The sequence below is a fragment of the Camelina sativa genome, chromosome 12 (assembly GCF_030686135.1).
Source record: "Camelina sativa cultivar CO46 ecotype springtype chromosome 12, ASM3068613v1".
Lineage (NCBI taxonomy): Eukaryota > Viridiplantae > Streptophyta > Magnoliopsida > Brassicales > Brassicaceae > Camelina > Camelina sativa.
In genome coordinates, this window is record NC_141891.1 from 10,195,924 (window position 1) to 10,217,409 (window position 21,486).

Below are 21,486 nucleotides of genomic sequence, written 5' to 3' on the forward strand. Positions count from 1 at the left end.
GTTTATGAGGTGACCGCAACGTGTAAGATGTTCACTGCAAGGTATTGTACAATTAGTTAACGACCTACAATAGTATCTACAATAGTTACCAATGTAGAACACAACTAAAAATTTAAAACCAAAACCAGGAATTACGTGTTAGGTGCTTCAGTCAAGGTTTTCTTAAAGCATTCAAACAGAGTGGTGTCCAGATGAGGTAACAAATCATGCCCATTAGAAGGAGAGTAAGGGGCCTTCTTCAGTAACTCAGCAACAAGATTTTCTTCTCCTTCGGTCAAAACAGCACGCTTTCGTTCCTGTGGAGGAGAAGAATCACTTACATCTAAAATATTTTCAGGGTCAACCTCTCTTTCCTGTAAGATTAAATATCATATATTACTATACATCATCCCTTCACACTAAGCATTCATAGATATATGCCCACAAATTATACCTCCCCTTCATCGCCGGACGAGTCTTCAGCTGCCTCAACGTTTGTCAATGGAACTTCCTCTACATTAGCTCCCTAACCAAACAATATCAATCAACATTAGTTCATCCACATACATCTCCACATGTAAAGCGTGAAACATACATAATGTACCTCATCGTTTAGCTTCTCTGACGCTAGGCTCAGTATGGTCTCCGACTCTACCCTCACCTAAACGTTATCATGTTTTCCCAATTAACAACCATAATAGTGGCTAGCTATTCCATATAATGTTCAAAAATTATTATTATTCTAACAAAGAAAATTAATAGATAAAATATTAATCACCTTATCTTCAACATCCTCCCCTACAACGTCTGTTACAGGATTCACCTGTACACGATCCCATATCCATGTGGTCAGTTAATTTGCTTGTACTTTGATATCAAAAAAATCGTATGCAAAGTATAATACTATGACACAACGTTCTTTCATATACAACGGTGAATGATATACCTCATCGTATACTTTCTCGGTTGCAAGGCTAATTATAGTCTCTGAGGCTTCAATGACCTAATTGTTCAGAAAACAAAGAACTTAACGGGGTCTAAGATAACAAAATTACGAGGTAACATAAAGATAAATAAACGTAAATAAATGCTCCCTTTAGACGTGATATCACCTTATCTTCAAAATTATCTTCTGCGCCGTCTGCTGCCACATGTCCCTGTCCAAATTTGACATAACCATATGGTCAGTCAAAGTAACACAAAAAAAACAAATCATAAATTCAGCAATATTCCCATGTCAACTAATTCCTCTTATATACAAGCAGAATCACATGAACATTTAAAAGTTAATCGAAAAAACCGACACTAGTTCAGAAAATGCTAAAAACCTGCTCTCCACAACATTCTTGTTCACCAACGCCTAACACTTGACCCTGTCCACAAATGAGTAACCATGTGATCAATTACATAAGATCAGTGTCCACAAATCAGTATCCATGTCAACACTAATCCTGTCCACTACTACTATCTTGTTTGTAAATATTACCAATTTCACATAATTGTATGACCATACCAACAAAACCAAAAGGATAAACTCTTACTAACCTTTTCCTCGTTTGTATCTGGCTCAGCGACTGCTCCAAATTGTCCCTAACCACGAAATAGCATCCATGTGTTCAGTTACATTGTATGACCATGACTTCTAATAATTTTATCACCACAAAAAAATATAAAGGAAACTAACTTTTTCCTCGTTTGTATCTCGCTCAGCGACAACTCCAATTTGTACCTGACCACCAAATTGCATCCTTGTGTTCAGTTGCATTGAAAAAAAAATGAATATCATATCTTACTACAAGTATTGCATCACTATACACAAACGGTTAAGAAATAATAACCATGTCAAGTTGAATGTTCACAGGTTTTGGTGTCTCATTGTTAGGATCAAATAATGACATCGGGATGGTATTCATTTTCTTACGCCCATCTCCCAATGTAGATGGTGCTGTACATCCATCCTCTTTAGCTTCCTTCTACAATAAACATCCTTCAAATTATTAACATTATGCTTCCTAAGAATCATCTTTTAATTACGAAATATAATCATTCGTCTAATTGTTTTACTTCATCTTCACCACCGATGTATTTCATCTCTGTATCGTAGATAAGCTTCAATTCAGCAAAATAGGAGACTCCATCAGAGTCCTGCGACATATACTATATTTAGTACCACGTTTTTTACGTCTCAAAAGGAACAAAGGTTTTAATCTAATTGTTTCACTGCTTACAGTGATTATTTATAGGTTTGCTTTCAGTGTCATATATTGGTATGTCAACAGAACACGACCTCTCCAAGCAACTGGACTCCAACTGTAAGTACGATTTTCATCCAGATGGATGAGTATACACACATTGAAATTTTAATGAAGTTTGTAATTTACAAAACCAACTTACCCTCGCTGGCGAAAGAGTCCTTAAAACATCCATCATATCAAGAGTAACATTGTCTCCCTGTTCAGTAAATGAGACTTAATGGGAAATTTAACCAATCAAAAAAATTTAAATTCTTGTAAAAATGGATCCACGTGACAAAATCATATTTCTCCCACCTGCAACTCTTCTTTGGTCTCACAGCCTCTGCATTCTACACCGTTACCTCCACCACAATTGATATCCTTCGTAAATTCACAATCTCTCTCAACCTGCTATTAAAGATCCATGTCAACTAACAACATAATGGACTAATGCATGAATTAACTAAACACAACTAAAAAGAACATATATGTCTCTAACCTTATTCTCAAGAACTCGTAAATCACTATCATCACTCACATCCACCTTTGATGACGTACATTTTTGCAAATGAGTTCCCGTCTGCTTTAACACTACATTTTGTAAGTGACACGACGTTTCAACTAAAACAATATCATGAAAATATGGGCTTACTATTCACAAACCTCAATAACCTTCGCGGTAAGTACAAAACAAACTTCTCCGCCCAACTTTTCATCACATTCATTCTAAAACAATGAAATAAAGAAGGACATCAGTAATGTGCATAACAAAAAAGATAATACAAACTATGGGAAATTGTTACTAACCACAGCCGGAATATCAGCAACATATTGACGCCAATTATGACCACCATCAAGAATATCCTCCCCACTTTGATCGACCTCAACTGTGATAACATTCTCGGGCACATCTTTGGTGTTCCTCGTTGAATCAGTGACATTATCAACACTAACACTATCAACTGCGTCACCCTTCCATGAGATATCTTCGCTAGCACTAATACTGTCACTCTGTTTGGGACTAGCCTGACGGACACTTACCCTTCTCTTACGGGAAACTTGTATAAATTTTCTTCTCAACAATCTACTCTTTCTAAACGCTTTAAACCTCCCTTCCATTTTTTTGTACTTCCCCTCAATCTTCTTGAACTTCAATTCATATTCAGCCCTAAGCTCACCTAACTGCTTCTCGAACCAACACTTTAGTTCAGAAAACTCATTACCTTCAATCTTGGCCAACAATGTACGAGTTTTCTTTTTTATATAACTACCTCCTCTAACGCCAAGTCTATGCGTCTTAGCTCCATCGCGGCAGACAACGTTCTTCCAGTGTACAACCTTCTTTTTATTGTCTCTCATGGTAATTAAAGGCAATGACATATCCTCTCCTGGCCACTCCTTTCTCGAGAAAACGTGTCCTCTTCCTATCTGCGCCTCCATATACATTATCTTTCTGTCTTTAACTTCATCATCCCACTCTCCCCATCCCTCTTCAGGTGGATCAACAACACGATACGGATTAACAACAAGCTATGGACAACGAAAACTAAGTTAGTATCCTATCCACGTGGTCACAAACTAAAACTTAGCACGAATGTCTTAACAAAAATGTATATCCATGTGGTCACCATATATACTATCCACGTGGACACAACTAAAACTTAGCGGTACCAAAAAATACACTAACCTGCTCACCGCTTTCCGTCACAAGAATGTCTCTCAAATTAAGGTTGTTCTTGGCAAACACAAGTGAATCCCATTCCAATATGGTCCTCCTGTCATTAGCCCCTGGTATCTTCTCCACGAGCCCAGATATGTTGCTATACGCAAGTAACTGTAGTGACAAGGGAAAACCGGCCAAACGGATTGTCTTCTGCTGCAATTTCTCTGTGAATGTAGCAATCTTGTCCTTGGTTTTATCCTGAACTCTCAATTTCTTGTTAACATGAGTAATTGGCAACCTACTCTCTGGCCTCATCGAAGCTAATGTCTTCAAGAAAGATTCTCGCCCCCAAGGGAAAGCGAGAAACGCATCTACGTCTTCAAGCATCTCCACATACTTGAAAGTCGGACGATGAGTTTGAGTTTTGGCTATTAGGACACCATCAACAATAATAAGCAGTGCTAGCCGAAGTTTCTTGTTACCATCTTTGACTAATGGGTCTTCAAAGACTTTAATAACATCCGCCAATGTCGTCTTCCGATCTTCTCCAATCAACTCATCCCAGAAACCTTTCTCCTCAGGTTCAGGAACAAGGTCGTACTCTGGGTCGTACTCTTCAGGGAACTCACGGCAATCCAAACCAGTAACAACACCAAACTCAACCAAAGAAAATCTAAGTGGCTGTCCACCGAACACTGTCCACAATTCATACTTCTGTTTGGATAGTACCTGTCTGCATAGTAGAGCGTGCAGTAACTTGCAAGATATTGGACACTCGGCAACCCGAAAACTAAACAAGGATCCCAACGGTGAATCCAAAATCCGCTCCATCTCAGGTGTCCCTTTAAGCACATCGCGGATTACATTGAGAATCTCGGGCTTCGAGTAGATGTTAAGCCTCGCATCAGGGTAGCGGTCGGTGGCAAATAAACGTTGTGGAAGCCGAATATCCCACTCGGAATTACTCTTCTCCGCCGTTTATACAATATTTCCGGTTGGTGAAGAAGGTTTTTCAATTGAAGGCGGTCTGAAAAAACTAGTTATACGGCGATTACCTATCATCGAAATAGATTAACGTTCACATACGAAATGTTGCACGGGAAGAAGAAATGATTTCCAAAGAACGGCGGCGAACTAAAGGATTTCCACAGAGATCGACGGCGGCGGATCTAGGTTAAGTGAGTGACGAACGAAGATAATTCTCTTTTACTTCGTGGTCAAAATAAAAAAAACCGAACCCAATAATTCAGTCAAAAAAAATAAGTCATACAACGCAAAAACGATGTCGTTATACAACCTGGTTACGATTCCATTATCTAGTTACGGGATATGACAGTAATCTCACAAACTTAAAGTGCCCTATGAACAAGAAGTGTGCCATTTGCACAACTTTCTTACAAAAGTGTGCCACATTGCCAATCACCCATGTTTTTTTTGGGAATTTTCCCGATAATCTTGAAAAAAGATACATGACCCAAAAGTTGGTCGTGATCGAGGGACGTTATATATGGACATTATCAATGGAAATGATCGATAATGATATATATATAGTTTAAGTCAATAATTGGTATTTGTTAGTTTGACTAATACCTTTGGACCTTTGGTTATTTGTTCATATTTTTACTCGAAATTCTTTTTTCTATAGTTCATAATATTATATTGTCTTATAATTACAAATGAATTTTATATTCACACTTTAAGTTATGTTAAAACTTATTTCAACTTCCCTGCCTTAAATTAACACTGGATGCGTTTCCTTCTCTATGTCATGAACAATTAGTATTTACTACTCTCTCTTTTACTAATTAATCCAACTTCTAAGATTTTTACACATATTAAGAACATATATTAAAAGTTGAATATATATATATATATATCATTATTTTGTGATTAACAACTTTTCACAAATTTAAATAATATTCAGTTATATTTTTTTTTTGAAATTTACAAGTTATCATTTACTTATTTAAAACACATAGAAAACCTAAAACTTGTATTTTTTTTTTTGTTTGCAACAATTTTGTTTCTTCTAAAAATTAGATTAATAAGAAGGAACAGAGGAAATTAAATATATATATATATATATATTTTGGACAAACAGGAAATTAAATATTATGTAAAAGAAAAAGAAAAAAGAACAGCAGCGCGGACGATGACCGACAGAAGTGAAGGCTCCATTTAACTGGTATTACTGTTTGTTATGTTTGCATGTGGATGATGACCAGCACCGGCTTAAACATATTAGATGTTTCTGGGCAAATTTAAAAAAATGTCCCTTTGGTATCTTTGGTTCATATTATTTTTTTCCCCTTTTTAGTTTATAATTTTTTTTTTGCGTCCATTTAGCTTACATTTTTTTTGTTTTGGTGCCATTTTGTCTTATACTTATGTCCCACTTAATCTATGTATCCCGGGTGGTCACACTGCTTGCCCCTATGGTTTAGCCGGCACTGACAATGACGCACAAGCTTATGTATTACACATAAGTACTGAACAGTGAAGATTAGTGATTTTGTCTTTTAACAGATATGAATCCATAAGATAGAAGGAAGAAACTTACTTAACATAAAACCAAAAAAGAAGAGAAGGGTAAAACAAGGTACTAGGGTAGGTGTACACACGACAATGACTAGTTTGAGTAAACAGAGTTTCTTGGCGAACAAGATATCGCGCGGGTCACTAGATTCTCAAAGCATCAAGATAAGATTTTCCTTTGAGTTCACGGGAGAACAATCCTTTCATGTAGTCTGTAGTTTTCAGGCTTCTAAACCTTGCTGCCTCTTGCCTTTGAACAAGGCTTCTCGCTGGACCAATTTCTTTATCCAGTCCCGTATTATGGAATGTTGCAATGGACAGTCGCTCTTTCTCCGAGTTCACCATTCCCCGATGCTCGATGCTTCGGTACGTTCCGTTCGTTATGATCTGCATTACCATCACTCATTAATTGATCATTAAAATATTTACAATTACACATGCCATGGTGGAACAAAAGCGATAGTCTTGTTTGGTCACGGTTTGTCCGTATGTCGAGAAAAATAGACTTTGAACTCAAATCAATTAACAAAACGTGGGTTAGTTCATCAAAAGTTGTCTGTTTATATTTGATGACATGTGATCTCTCCATTTAATATGGCTTACCTCTAAGATGTCTCCAACATTGACAACGAAAGCATTTGGTAACTGTAAGGGTTTGACAGAAACCCACTTGCCATTTTTCTTGATTTGGAGACCGTCAACTTCATTGACCTGCAAAAGTATGGTGAGTCCGGCCGCATCGGAATGGGGAGTTAGACCGGTAACCTTATCAGGTTGTGGACACGGCGGATAGTAATTCATCCTCATAGTCTGCGTCATATCATCACCAAATAATTCTTCCATCTCCTCTGGTTTGATCTGCAGGGCTTCCGCCATTTTCGTTATTAAGATCTTAGCTATATTCCCCACTTGAGTGGAATACATCTCTAGCGTATCTCTGAAAAACATAAACCAAAATGTAAACGGAGAGACTTTTTGGACTTACTTGAGAATGTTAAATTTAACACATTTTGATGGAATGCAAAACCTAAAAGGAAGAGGTAGCTTGGGGAACAAGTGAGGCTTGCGGAATTGAACAGGTTGCGTTACAAGGAAGAACATATCTCCCCAGTCGAGTTTCTGATCTTCTGAAACCACAAAAGCTTGTCCAAACCCTTCCATCTCCTTTGGTTGCTGCCACAGCTTCTTTTTCTCTTCCATGGGAAGGTTGAAGAAATCTTGAATTTTTGACTTGATTTTTTCCAAGAAACTTGGGTCCATCCCATGGTTTACAAGCTGTAGATGATTACAAAGACGTAACCAAAATGATAAATTTGAAACAAAAAGTTTTAGGCTCCATTTTGGGTTTAACATGGTAAAAAACAAAAAACAGGGGGTTGTTTTGCAAAGAAACGATTTCATAGGGATATATTCATCAAACGATGATAATTAATTCTCATACTTGCATGAACAAGCCTAGTAAGCTTGAGACTAGGCTTGAGACTATAGATTATATCGTAAAATAGTGTAAAATAGTATAAAGTTTGAGACTTTGCCTGGAAAATCCCCACTCTTTGCAAGCGAAGTCGAGTTTCTCAACCTCAGCGTCCACGGCTATCGAAGAACACAACCGCTTCATGTCGATGATTGGGATCTCGGTTGAGAGACCAGAATCATCGAGGACTTCAGTTTTGTCTTCATAATCATACCGGACATACCTGGGGAGGAACGGTCGTGATCATCTTCTCCTCCACCATCTCTTGAACAGAAGGAACTATGATAGAGCTCCACGAGGTTTCTCCTTTGGCTTCCATGGCGGTTTTCTGGAGAAACGAAAAAAAATGATGTAGATTTTTAAGCTAAAAGCCTGATTTATGGAAACTACTTTTGGTTTTATTTGAGCATTTATATGTATGTGTATAATATAGACTTATTTATATATGAGGCGCCAACTCATGTGATCACCTTACCAAAGAAAAAAAGTCATCATGTGATCATATTTAATATTTTTTTGTTTACTTTTGGTAAAAATTAAGTTAAATTTGCATTGACTATTTGACTTTTTATTGACTATATGAAAATTGGTATGTGTACATATTTGTTAGTTGTATATATGAATCAGCTAATATAAAAATTCAATCTATTAAAGTTTATCAAAATATACATAGAGATAAAATTAAGGAAATTTTAATTTACTTTTAGATTTCATTTCAGTATTAACAATAAATAATATGATATTATGGATATTATGATTTATTTGAAAGCAATATAAGATACCAAATTAACATCACTGTTTATTTAACAATATTTCTAACATAACAAAAAAGTTATTTTATTTTTAGGTAATTAAGTAGTCTTGAATAAGTGTTAAATATGTAACTAGAAACAAGCTAAAGAAATTGGAATGAATTTTTTACTCATAACCTTTAATCTTAAATCTTACAAAGCAACAGCAGCAAGCCTCCGCTTCTTCCATTTATATGCAGCCTCAACAATCTTGAGATTCTTAGTCTGCGATTCTTCCGAACATAATTTATGAATATCTTCCGAATAGCCGGCTCCTCAGCAAAAGGTCTGAAAGCTTAATGAAAAAACACAAAGAAAAGTATAAAAATTTGAGTTTTAACTGCATATTGTTGGGTTCGAACCCTCAACCTTCCATATAATATAGGGCACTCTTTCCAAATGAGCTAAGAAACTAACACTATTAGGTTGATGCTTAAACGCAGGCACGGTTCATACCTAGGGCGAGAGGGGCGGTGGCCATGAACAACATTTTTTCTTCAAAAAACTTTATGTGAATGGGGTCCAAAAAATAGAAAAACAAAATTTTATGTTGAAAATGGTCTAAAAAATTTATATGCCAAGGGACCAAAAAATTGTTGAGACGGGGCTGCTTAAACGGTTTTTATAAATGTGTATAGGACATGTGCCCAACCTAGTTAACACGTAGATCTGCCCCTGGGTCTAGATAAATGTCGCCCTATTAGTCTGAAAGGAAAAGTGGGAAGAAAATGGTTAGCAAACCAGTTGAAATTTCACACATCTACAACAACAATTGGAAGTACTTCAGCTAAACACAATAGAGTATGCTTTCCTACAAAAGCATGCACGTGAGCATATTAAATAGAGAGGAAGACTACCATACCTACCTGCCCATCAGTAGACAGTTTGATGCTAGAAACCATCATGCTCTTGATCCCGACTTGTTGTTTCGACTCTCTGATGATGGACTCTTTACCAAGTAACTTTCACAACCAAAATAAAGTCAATAACTACAAAACTCTCAAAAGAAGTAGAAAATTTTAAAAGCGAAGGAAACCACAAAAGAAGCAACCTTTCTTGTAGCCCAGAATTCATCTCCCCACAGGACTTTACTTTCCAAAAACTGCTCAAACAATCTCTGCAACTCACTTCATATCATGTACGTTACTCATCTTAAAAAGAAGTGGTGTAAAACCCTATGAAAACAAGACACTTATAACCAACAAAAGAAAGCAACTTAATGTTCAGACTAGTGGATTACATACCTATTATCTGGAAGAAACTTGAAGAGCAGCTCCAAAGTCTGCAATACTAAGTTGTTCAGCTGTAGGCTCCTCAATAAACAGAAACCATGACACATGAAGCTTACTGATCAAAACAGTACAAGCATACATACATGTCCCGATAGTTTTCAAAACTCAAAGATATAAGTTACAATTCCTTCCTTCCCTATAATCCAAAAACGAGAAAACTTATATACGGGATGAAGGCTTTAAATTTTCAAATCACAAAGCTTTCAACAAAAAGATCAACTAAGAAAACAAACCTGCTCATTGCTCAGATTCAGCAAATGAGCTTTCTTTGCTAAATTCATGACCTGAGAAATATACCATGACAAAAATTGAGCTAAACAGTGAAGTTGCAATATCACTGAGATATAAGTAATCATTTTATGCTTACAGGGCTACACAGTTGCGCATAAACTTAACTCAGATGGTCGTGTTGATACAACGCTGACCTTGCACAATTTAAACGAAGGTCTAAGTAACACTTTCTCGTTACATTAATCAGTACTAGTTACCTATAATTAGATAAGGGTTATTTAGATAAGGTTATTTTTCAGTTTTACAAAATTCATAAATATGGTTATGAGTGTTCTTGATCGACATAAATAGAAGAGACGTACCACTTTACTGTTAAAGAGAGGTGTAAACAACAACAACGACCAAGACAACATAAGATAAGAAGATAGTAATAGCTAGAAGATTACTTGTTAGAATCTTAATACACGCATATATAGTCGCATATGACATACATGATAGTCTGATAGACCACGTCATAATTTGTGTAAGCATAGGTCCACTAATTTGAATCTCATTATGTTTTGTTGTAGAGTCATAAGTTTAATTAAAGATCATTTCTAATTATAGAAAATTGGTATATCACCTCACTTTCTTCGAATCATTTGTTTTTGGCAACTCGAGATTGATTCTCGGTGGAGTGGAGTGACGTTTCCGTGAAGTCCATGAAAACCAAGCATCAAGGAAATGCTAAAGTGAAACGTGCACAGCTTCAAAAGTTAAGGAAAACCTTTGAAATCCTAGAGATGAAATCTGGCGAAGGAGTGGCCGGATATTTTGCTAGGGTTATGGAAACAACGAATGACATGAAGAACTGTGGTGAAGTTATTGAAGATGTCAAAATTGTGGAGAAGATTCTTCGCAGTCTCACAGACAACTTCAACTACGTTGTCTGTTCCATTGAAGAATCTAAAGACATCGATCGTATGTCAGTTGATGAATTGCAGGCCTCACTGCAAATTCATGAGAATAAGGTGATCGAGAAGAGAAGTGAAGAGCAAGTGCTGCAAGTCGAAAATGAGGCAAGAGGAAGAGGACGATGGAACCCCCAGAGAGGAAGAGGTGGTAACAGGGGTCGAGGGAGAGGCAGATCATTTGTGAACAGATCCGCTATCAACTGTTTCCGATGTGGAAAGCAGGGACACTACCAGTTTGAATGTGCAAGTGCAGAGAAAGGTGTCAATTATGTGGAGTTTGATGAAGAAGTGGAGCTCCTGTTAATGGCACATTTTGACTTGTGCAACACTAAAGAGCAAGGAATGTGGTTCCTTGATTCTGGATGCTCAAACCACATGACTGGGGAGAAGTCATGGTTTGTGGAGTTGGACGAAAGCTTCAAGCACTCAGTTCGCTTGGGAAATGGAACAAGGTTGATGGTCCAGGGGAGAGGAAAAATCAGAATGGAAGTAGAAGGAATCACTCAAGTGGTAAGCGATGTCTACTATGTTCCAAACCTCACTAATAATCTGTTGAGCGTTGGACAACTGCAAGAGAAGGAGCTAACGATTCTGATCAAGAATGGTGTGTGTAAGATCTTTCACTCCCAAAGAGGATTGATTGTGGAGACGCACATGACCATGAACCGGATGTTCTTGGTGAATGCTATGAAGAAGCCCGTCTCAGGAAGCTGTCTCAAGGTAGAAGATGAAGATTTGGGATCTCTCTGGCATAGAAGATTCGGACACCTAAACAGCAAGTCCATTCATGTCATGCAAAAGAAGGAGATGGTACAAGGTTTACCAACTCTCGGAGAGGAAACAAACGTGTGCACTGTCTGCAATATTGGAAAGCAACAAAGAGACAAATTTCCAAAGAAAAGCAAGTGGAGAGCAATAGAGAAATTGGAGCTGATTCATGCGGATCTATGTGGCCCAATCTCTCCAACCTCAAACAGTGGTAAACGATATCTTTTTGTGCTTGTTGATGATTTCTCTCGGAAGACCTGGATCCACTTTCTTGCAGAGAAAGCAGAAGCCTTCGACACTTTCAAAGTTTTTAAAAACTCTATCGAAAAGGAAGCAAAAAATGTCATCAGAGGGCTACGTACAGACAGGGGAGGAGAGTTCACCTCTGAAGCTTTCAACAAGTTCTGCAGAGAGCAAGGCATAAAACGACAGTTGACTGCAGGCTACACTCCTCAACAAAACGGAGTAGCAGAGAGGAGAAACCGCACAATCATGAACATGGTTCGTTGTCTACTGTCAGAGAAGGAGATGCCACGATCTCTATGGCCAGATGCCGTGAGATGGACGGCACATGTTTTGAATCGTAGCCTCACTAAAGCAGTAAAAGACAAAGTCCCTGAAGAAAGGTGGTCTGGAATCAAACCGAAGGTTGATTACTTCAGGATTTTTGAGTCAGTTGCTCATGTTCACATTCCGGTGCAGAAGAGGATAAAGCTCGATGATCGTAGTCACAAATGCATTCTTCTCGGAGTTAGCGATGAATCAAAGGCATATCGCCTCTATGATCCAGTAGCCAAGAAAATCATTGTCAGCCGAGATGTCGTATTTGAAGAAGATGCAAAGTGGGACTGGAATGTGAGTGCACCGGAGGAGTGTGTATTAGCTTGGGGAGATGATGATATGTTTGAAGAAGAAGATACCGATGATGAGGTAGAGGATGGTGACGATGCAGAACCAGCAGAAGTAGAAGATGGTGATGATGCAGAACCAGCAGAGCTTATGGATGCTGGAGCAAAAAACCAGACTGATCCATCAAAAAGGTCACGACAACAGCCTGGTTGGATGCGAGACTTTGTAACTGGTGATGAGGTGAGTGAAGAGGAGGATTCGCTGAACTTTGCCTTCTTTGTCACAAGTGATGATCCAGTGAATTTCTACGAGGCTGAGAAGGAAGACAAATGGAGAGAAGCCATGAAAATGGAGATTTAGTCCATTGAGAAAAATCAAACGTGGGAGCTGGTCCCTCTGCCACAACACGCCAAAGTAATTGGTGTTAAATGGGTTTACAAGACAAAGTTAAACGAAGAAGGAAAAGTGGAGAAGTGCAAAGCTCGACTGGTGGCAAAGGGATACTCTCAAACTGCTGGAATAGATTACACGGAGGTGTTTGCACCGGTCGCTCGGTGGGATACAATAAGGAGTCTCTTGGCAGTAGCAGCTCAACATGGTTGGCATGCCTATCAGCTTGATGTTAAGAGTGCTTTCTTGTACGGAGAATTGAAAGAAGAGGTCTACGTAGAGCAGCCTGAAGGGTTTCTCAGAGCAGGGGAGGAAGATAAGGTTTATCGTCTGAGAAAAGCTCTCTATGGGTTAAAACAGGCTCCAAGGGCATGGTTCAGTCGAATTGAAAGCTACTTCAAGAAGGAGGGGTTTGAGAAAAGCAGCTATGATCACACTCTGTTTTTCAAGAAAACAGAAACCAAAATTCTGGTGGTAAGTCTCTATGTTGATGATCTGATATTCACAGGAAATGATGAAGTGCTATGTGCTGAATTCAAATCGTCAATGCAAAGAGAATTTGAGATGACTGACATGGGAAAGATGAAGTTCTTTCTTGGAGTGGAGGTACATCAAAACCGTAATGGGATACACATCAACCAGAAGAAATATGCAAGAGAAGTCTTGGAGAGGTTCAAGATGTGGAACTGCAACTCAGTCAGAGATCCAATTGTTCCTGGAACTGTCATCACGAAGGAGGGAAGCAGTAACACCGATGCAACATTCTACAAGCAGCTTGTGGGTTCTCTGATGTATCTTACGGTAACACGACCAGACTTGATGTTTGTAGTATGTTTGATTGCACGTTTCATGGCAAATCCAAAAGAAGAGCATATGCAGATAGCAAAGAGGGTACTAAGGTACTTAAAGGGAACTTTGGATTTTGGAGTTTTCTATGGGAGATCACCAACCATGAGTCTAGTGGGGTACACAGATAGTGATTATGCTCGAGATGTTGGCGATCGGAAGAGTACTTCAGGGTATGTGTTCTTACTGAATGGAACAGCAGTGTGTTGGAGTTCAAGGAAGCAAGACATCGTTACTTTATCTTCTACTGAAGCAGAATATGTAGCAGCAACTCATGCAGCTTGTCACTGTGTTTGGCTGAAAGGAATGTTGCAGGAGCTGAGTCTGTTAAGTGAAGGGTGCACGGATATTATGTGTGATAGCAGCTCAGCGATCAAACTATCAAAGAATCCAGTCATGCATCAAAGAACAAAACACATTGATGTGAGGTACCATTACTTGCGTAACTTGGTAAACGACGGAGTTATGAAGCTGAGTTTTTGTGGCACCAATGATCAAGTTGCAGACATCTTGACTAACCGATTAAGCTTGACCAGTTTGAGAAGCTTAGACAGTGTCTTGGAGTTCGAAGATTTGAGAATTAAACTGAAGCAGGCGAGGTTCAGTTTAAGGGGAGGAATTTGTTGGAGATTTGACACAGTCTGAAGTAGAATAAGTCAAAGCGAAGTTTTAGGGAGACGTGATTTAGTTGTTGAGTTAGAGTTGTTTCCGTTTGTTGTTCCTGAAGTTTCTCTCTTTCGTTGTAAGGCTTCTATATAAGCCATTGTTATTTCTTAGTTCAATAATACGAGTTATTCAGACTATTTCACTTTGCAGAGAACATATCTAGTTCAGTTTTCCTTTACCAACAAGTTTCGTTCCGTTTTTGCCTTTTAACTTGAACCGCTTGCTAATCCAACCGGGAGAACCAAACACCTTAGATGTTCTCCTGTATGATGTCTTGAACTAAAGCTCCGACACCGAAAACTTAGACCTTGGATCTAACTGAAAACAAGAAAAATAGAGCAATTACAAAATGGTACAACCATAAGCAGAATTGAAGACAGAGCAAACAAAACAAACAACCTCCTCTAATCCAGCCAGGTGCTCGATAGTGATGGTGCAACTCCCATATTCGTAATCATATCTAATCTCTCCCCAAATCTATGTGATGTATAAGTAAGACTTTCTCATTAAGCCTCAGAAAGATTCTATTGTGGATGAGAGATACTTACATATACCATTTGCTTTTTCAATTGCAAAATTCTGCAGATGAGTTGGCTGATTTTGAACAGTCTTGGAATGGAAATGCCAGAAGGCAAAAGCAGTTACCTGGTCGGTCTGGTTCCTTTGGCAGTATTCAAATTACGCCTTCTTTTGTGTTGCACCTTCCTCTGGGACAAAGAAATCATATCTTTGATATTTTTACATGCGGTCTTGTAAACAGGGAGCAACCGGTGTTGCTTCTCTCGACTGATCCAAGTCCTTCTCATGCACGAGCAGAACCATCTAGAAGAACAAAAGCTGCAATGAATGTAAGAGGACATGGCGGAAACTAATCTAGGACTACATGTCCGGTTTCTAAAGGGCTATAGTGCATGTAACCAAAGACTATTTACTGTACTTTGATTGCAATATTACTGTAACTTGTATGATGACATGATATGAGGGCTTTAACTACTACTTCTTGATGATAATTACCTATGTATCTTTTCTTACATTAATCAATACTAGTTACCTATAATTAGATAAGGGTTATTTAGATAAGGGTTATTTAGATAAGGGTTATTTTTCAGTTTTACAAAATTCATAAATATGATTATGAGTGTTCTTGGTCGACATAAATAGAAGAGACGTACCACTTTATTGTTAAAGAGAGGTATAAACAACAACAACGACCAAGACATCATAAGATAAGAAGATAGTAATAGAATATTACTTTTTGGAATCTTAATACACGCATAGTCGCATATGACATACATGATAGTCTGATAGACCACGTCATAATTTGTGTACAATAGCATAGGTCCACTAATGTGAATCTCATTATGCTTTGTTGTAGAGTCATAAGTTTAATTAAAGATCATTTCTAATTATAGAAATTTGGTATATCACACACAAGATTAGCGTACAATATGAAAGAATGTGTGTGTCTACTGTCACCTCACTTTCTTCGAATCATTTGTTTTTGGCAACTCGAGATTGATTCTCGGTGGAGTGGAGTGACGTTTCCGTGAAGTTTCTTCTTCTTTAGTATTTATAGAAATTATACTTTACAGTGCCAGAAGGACCAACGCAATTAGAGAAATATCCATTAGCAAATTTGAAAAAAAAAAAAAAATCGATCAATTAATGATTGTACGGTCAACAACAATGATTCAATGAATATACACATCTAACTATTTTCGTCCAATCCGTGGGAAAAAAATTTAGAAGATGTCAAGAAACCTATAGGAGTTGTAAAAGGTTTACTTGCGTTTATTGATCATACATCATCGGCTTATATACAACATTGACAATTAACCTAATCAACATACATAATATGGACTCTAAGTAAATACAAACGAGGCCCAATATGGCCTAATATCCCCCCTCAAGATGGAGTGTGGAGGTTTCGAACACCCATCTTGACTAGAAAAGCTTCAAATTCCTTCTTCCCCAACGCCTTTGTCATGATATCTGCAAGTTGGTGACGTGTGTGAACATGATGAAGAACAATCACACCACGCAAGACCTCGTCACGTATTAAAATGACAATCATTTTCAATGTGTTTGGTACGAGCATGATAAACGGGATTCTTCGCTAAGCTGATCGCAGAGGAACTATCAGAGAATAACACTGTGGGAGGCGAGGAATCAATCCCCAAGGCTGGCAAAAGTCCACGCAACCAGAGAATCTCTGAAACCGTGTCGGCCATAGCACGATATTCCGCTTCGGCCGACGAACGCGAGACGACATCATGTTTCTTAGTCTTCCACGAGATTGGAGAACCACCGAGCTGAATGACCCAACCAGTGAGAGAACGACGGGACATTTGCTGTAGTCAGAGTCGCACCAAGCAGTAAGAACAAGAGGCGTATTCGCGCGGAGAAAAATACCTTGACCCGGACTATGCTTCAAATAACAGAGCACTCGAAGAGCTGCTGTCCAATGTGCTTCCTTCGGCTTGCTCATAAATTGTGAGAGAATATGAATGGCATATGATAATTCAGGCCGTGTAACACCAAGATAAATCAACTTGCCCACAAGTAACATCAACAAAATCTTTCCCTTTGGCCAAAGCAAGTTTGTGGTTTTGCTCCATTGGAAAAGTAACAGGCTTAGCACTGAGGCAACCAGTTTCGGTGAGAAGATCAAGAGTGTATTTCCGCTGACACAAGTAGAAACCAGTGGAATTACGGGCAACCTCGATACCAAGGAAATAGCGGAGATAGCCTAGATTCTTCATGTGAAAGCAATCACTCAAATAGCATTTAAACTTGTCAATGACATGAACCGAGCTGCCGGAGATAATCAAATCATCGACATAAACAAGAACATGCAACGAGGAGACAGGCATCAGAAAATGTGAACAAAGAGTAATCAGAAATGTTTTGAACAAACCCATACTCCTTTAACGCAGAACCCAACTTCGCAAACCAGCATCTAGGCGCCTGTTTAAGGCCATACAAAGCCTTGTTAAGGCGACAAACTTGCGATTTATCATAACAGTTCCTTGACGAGTCGAAGTAGTAAACCGACCATCAGGAAGCTTAATCATAACAGGAGGCATATCACAAACCTCACTCAAGAAATCCAGAGATCCTGTCATATGATTAGATGCTCCAGTATCAATAATCCAAGATTCAAGAAACCACGTACTGTTAAGTTTATCCGAGGTAGCGGACTGGCGTTCAGCAAGGAGTTGAACCAAGGATTTCCATTGATGGTCATTAAGACCAGTTAATCCTACTCTGTCTGCATCGGTAATGGCAGCAGTATGCATCACGGAAGCAGGAGGACGTGTAACAACCATAGCATTAGCCTGTGAACCACGAGAAGCTTCTTGAGGACCACGACCACGAACAACGGGAACCGGAGCGGAAGTAGTGACACGACCACCGGAGCTAGACTTATTACGTGGCTTATCAACCCACCATGGAGGATAACCAATCTTACGAAAGCAGTTATCGTCGAAATGACCAACCTTGCCACAGAGTTTGCAGGTGTGAGTACGGTAATCAAGCGAGGCAGAGGACAAACGAGAATGAGCCTGAACAGCAAAACTGACCGCATCAGTCTGCTCATTATGAAACTGACTGGCCAATTTGGACTCATCTTCCTGTTGGAGAACATTGTAGGCCTCCTCCAACGTTGGCAACAGAACACGCGAAAGGAGAGATGATTTGACAGTGGCATAAATCGACTCATCGAGACCCATCAACAACTGATGTAACTTATCCTCCTCACGCTCCTTATGAACCTCTTCCATTGTCTTGGCCGTTTGATAATCACCCAAGCTTTTCCACAAGCTGGTGAGTTTCCCATAATATGTGTCCAAAGAAATCCCTTTTTGACGACACATAGCAAGTTCGGTCTTCAATCGCTGAACCCGCTGGCCATTCTTCACACCATATCGCTTCTGAATATGATTCCACAGTTGATGAGAATCATCAAGATGAGACATTGAATCTGAGAGAGTCTCATCAATGGTAAGCTTCATCCAAGAGACCACCAAAGCATTGTTGGCAATCCAGTCTTCAAAATTGTCAGAGTCAGCTCCCGGGTTGGGAATAGATCCGTCAGCGAAGCCAAATTTCCTGCGAGCAGAGAGAGCCAAGCGCAAGTTGGTTGCCCAAGCATCATAGTTAGGACCACGAAGTAAGGGTCGAGAAATTACGATACCGGGATTGTCACCAGAGGAAAGATCATAGGGAGAGATGGTCTTTCGTCTAGCATCAGTAAGAGACGAGACGGACGTGGTGGTGGAAGCCGATGACGTAGCCATCTCAAAAGAAAATGTTTGTTAATTGAAAATTTAACAAAACAAGGTCAAACAAAGAAGAACAGAACAGAGATCAAAAAACAGAGAAAATAAGAAAGCAAAAAGATCAAAAGAAGTGAGATCTTAGCTCTGATACCATGTCAAGAAACCTATAGGAGTTGTAAAAAGTTTACTTGCGTTTATTGATCATACATCATCGGCTTATATACAACCTTGACAATTAACCTAATCAGCATACATAATATGGACTCTAAGTAAATACAAACGAGGCCCAATATGGCCCAATAGAAGAACGCAAGAATAGACAGTGTGAATCTACTATACTATAGCTTCACGTGATAAAATAAAATTTAATAATTGGCAAAACAGAGCAACTTATAATGATTGTGAGAGAATTTATAAATCTATATATAATAGCAAACTCACTTTTTTTTTTTGTCAACTTTTAATCCAACGGATGAGATTAGTTACAGTTTTAATCCAACGGTTTAAAATTATTAATCGTGTCTTTTCGTCGCACCCCCATCTTTTAAAAGTCACACCTCTTAGTCTTTGCATCTCTTTGTTGTACCTCTTGGTTTCAAAAATCACATCCATTATTTTTTACACCTTTTAAATCACACCTCTTAGTTTTTGCATCTCTTTGTTGTACCTCCTGGTTTCAAAAATCACATCCATTAATTTTTACACCTTTTAAATCACACATCTTAGTCTTTGCATCTCTTTGTTGTACCTCCTGGTTTCCAAAATCACATCCATTAATTTTTACATCTTTTAAATCACACATCTTAGTCTTTGCATCTCTTTGTTGTACCTCCTGGTTTCAAAAATCACATCCATTAATTTTACACCTTTTAAATCACACATCTTAGTCTTTGCATCTCTTTGTTGTACCTCCTGGTTTCAAAAATCACATCCATTAATTTTTACACATTTTAAATCACACCTTTTAGTCTTTGCATCTCTTTGTTATACCTCCTGGTTTCAAAAATCACATCCATTAAATTTTACACCTTTTAATTTCACACCTCTATGTGTTACACCTTTTTGTTGTACCTCCATGTTTCACATCTATTAATTTTTACACCTTTACATTTCACACCTCTATGTCTTACACCTCTTTGTTTATTATATATAAACTTTTCTTGACTACATAAACAAGTCTCGAAAAAAAAATTCTGAGTACTAAAGAATTGTATTATTGAAGTATTTTTTTAACTTTCAAGCATCAATCTCTAATTCAAGGTAATTTAATATTTTTGCTGCGAATGACCTGTAGTGTTTCTCGGTTAGATTATTATTACTGTTAGTCGACACTATTAAGTTCATACATTAATCTTATTTTTGTTAACTTTTAGTCTCTTCAAAATTTTTAGCCTTTCCGGTTTTTATGGTTTTGCATGGCTAATGTTATTAAGTACGTGTGCCATATTTTTTGCATGGCTAATGTTTTTGATTCTCAATGTGCAGATTTTATTTTTTGACTTTTTGGAAAAACCAATACCAAGATACGAGAGGCATGATGATATGCAGTGATGCTGGAGCTACGGATAAGCCAAATTTTTTTAACAAACATGGTATAATTATAATTTTATATATGTTTTTATTTTAACCTATTTTTTTCTAACAAACATGGTATAAATGTTAATTTTTTTTCCATTAGATGTTCATGATCCAGGTTAGTTTGCATTTTTTGTAAATAAAGTTTTTAAAAATTTTAGTTGAATTATAATTTCTTATACTTTCTGGGTATCAAACATTTTGATAATATATTGAAATATTACAAATGAGCATGGAAATAGAGAGCTTGTGACAACACAAAATCAAATTCTATAAAGCGTAAGCACGACCAAATGACAAGTCAAGTTAGAAACAAAAGATCTACTAAAGGTAACTTATTTAGTCTTTGATGACTTTCTAATCTGTATATACAACTTTTTAAAAACATAATGTATAACAGTCACTTTTAGAGTGATCTGGAATCTGCCAAAAAAAAAAAATGCAAGAAATTTATAAAATTAGTGTTTAGCCTAAAGAAGAGAACATCAAAAGGTGAGATATTATTATCACCTGTTTCACCACATCGACTTTGTTTTTGCTGTCGTTTATTGAAGAACATGATGGTACCGATTCATAGACATAAGTGGGAAATCAAATAGAGGGGGATGCAGCCTGGATGGTGAGCAGTCGACACGGTGGAATGGGATGGATTGGGAGAGACCAACATAAAATCTTATATTCTATATTTTATTAATTTTCTGACTTTTTTAGTTTAATTGAATTACTTTGATTGAATAGCTGATGAGTGTACAAGTTTTTGTCTATATGCATTCTTAGTCTTTACGTCTTGGATTTTTTTTCTTTTCCAAAGAGGAATATGTGATTTGAAGCAAATATTACAAATCCATGTATCAAATGTGTTAGTAGGAAATAAGGCAATCAAGATTAACCCATTAAAAGGGAGGAAAGAAGGGGGTCTTTTGAGGGAAAACGTGAGACCAATATGCATGTAACTGT

The 21,486-nt window shown here is 37.9% G+C and overlaps 2 protein-coding genes across 4 annotated transcripts; both read right to left on the reverse strand.

Moving 5' to 3' along the window:
* Positions 1-6,335: 6,335 nt before the first annotated feature.
* On the reverse strand, positions 6,336-8,086 carry LOC104731234 (protein SRG1-like). 2 transcript variants are annotated; one of them, XM_087477896.1, is made up of 4 exons: positions 7,947-8,086; positions 7,439-7,686; positions 7,015-7,348; positions 6,336-6,798 (listed from the first exon to the last, which is right to left on the reverse strand). In XM_087477896.1, exons 2-4 carry the CDS (start codon positions 7,669-7,671, stop codon positions 6,556-6,558), a joined length of 810 nt encoding a protein of 269 aa, XP_087334022.1. In that variant the 5' UTR covers positions 7,672-7,686; positions 7,947-8,086; the 3' UTR covers positions 6,336-6,555. The 2 variants fall into 2 exon arrangements, with proteins under 2 accessions (XP_087334022.1, XP_010448855.2); XM_010450553.3 differs by lacking the exon at positions 7,947-8,086 and having other exon boundaries at positions 6,380-6,798; positions 7,439-7,693.
* Positions 8,087-16,437: 8,351 nt separating this feature from the next.
* Positions 16,438-19,146, reverse strand: LOC147930353 (uncharacterized). 2 transcript variants are annotated; one of them, XM_087477630.1, is made up of 2 exons: positions 18,870-19,146; positions 16,438-18,784 (listed from the first exon to the last, which is right to left on the reverse strand). In XM_087477630.1, exon 2 carries the CDS (start codon positions 18,685-18,687, stop codon positions 17,599-17,601), a length of 1,089 nt encoding a protein of 362 aa, XP_087333756.1. In that variant the 5' UTR covers positions 18,688-18,784; positions 18,870-19,146; the 3' UTR covers positions 16,438-17,598. The 2 variants fall into 2 exon arrangements, with proteins under 2 accessions (XP_087333756.1, XP_087333755.1); XM_087477629.1 differs by having other exon boundaries at positions 16,438-19,140.
* Between the last annotated feature and the right edge of the window lie 2,340 nt (positions 19,147-21,486).

Coding starts and splice junctions, on each gene's coding strand:
- LOC104731234 (XM_087477896.1), bottom strand. CDS start 7,671: ATGGACCCAAGTTTCTTGGAAAAAATCAAGTCAAAAATTCAAGATTTC. Junction 7,349..7,438: donor AAGCTACCTCTTCCTTTTAG/GTTTTGCATTCC, acceptor TATGTTTTTCAG/AGATACGCTAGAGATGTATT. Junction 6,799..7,014: donor ATGTTGGAGACATCTTAGAG/GTAAGCCATATT, acceptor ATGGTAATGCAG/ATCATAACGAACGGAACGTA.
- LOC147930353 (XM_087477629.1), bottom strand. CDS start 18,972: ATGGCTACGTCATCGGCTTCCACCACCACGTCCGTCTCGTCTCTTACT.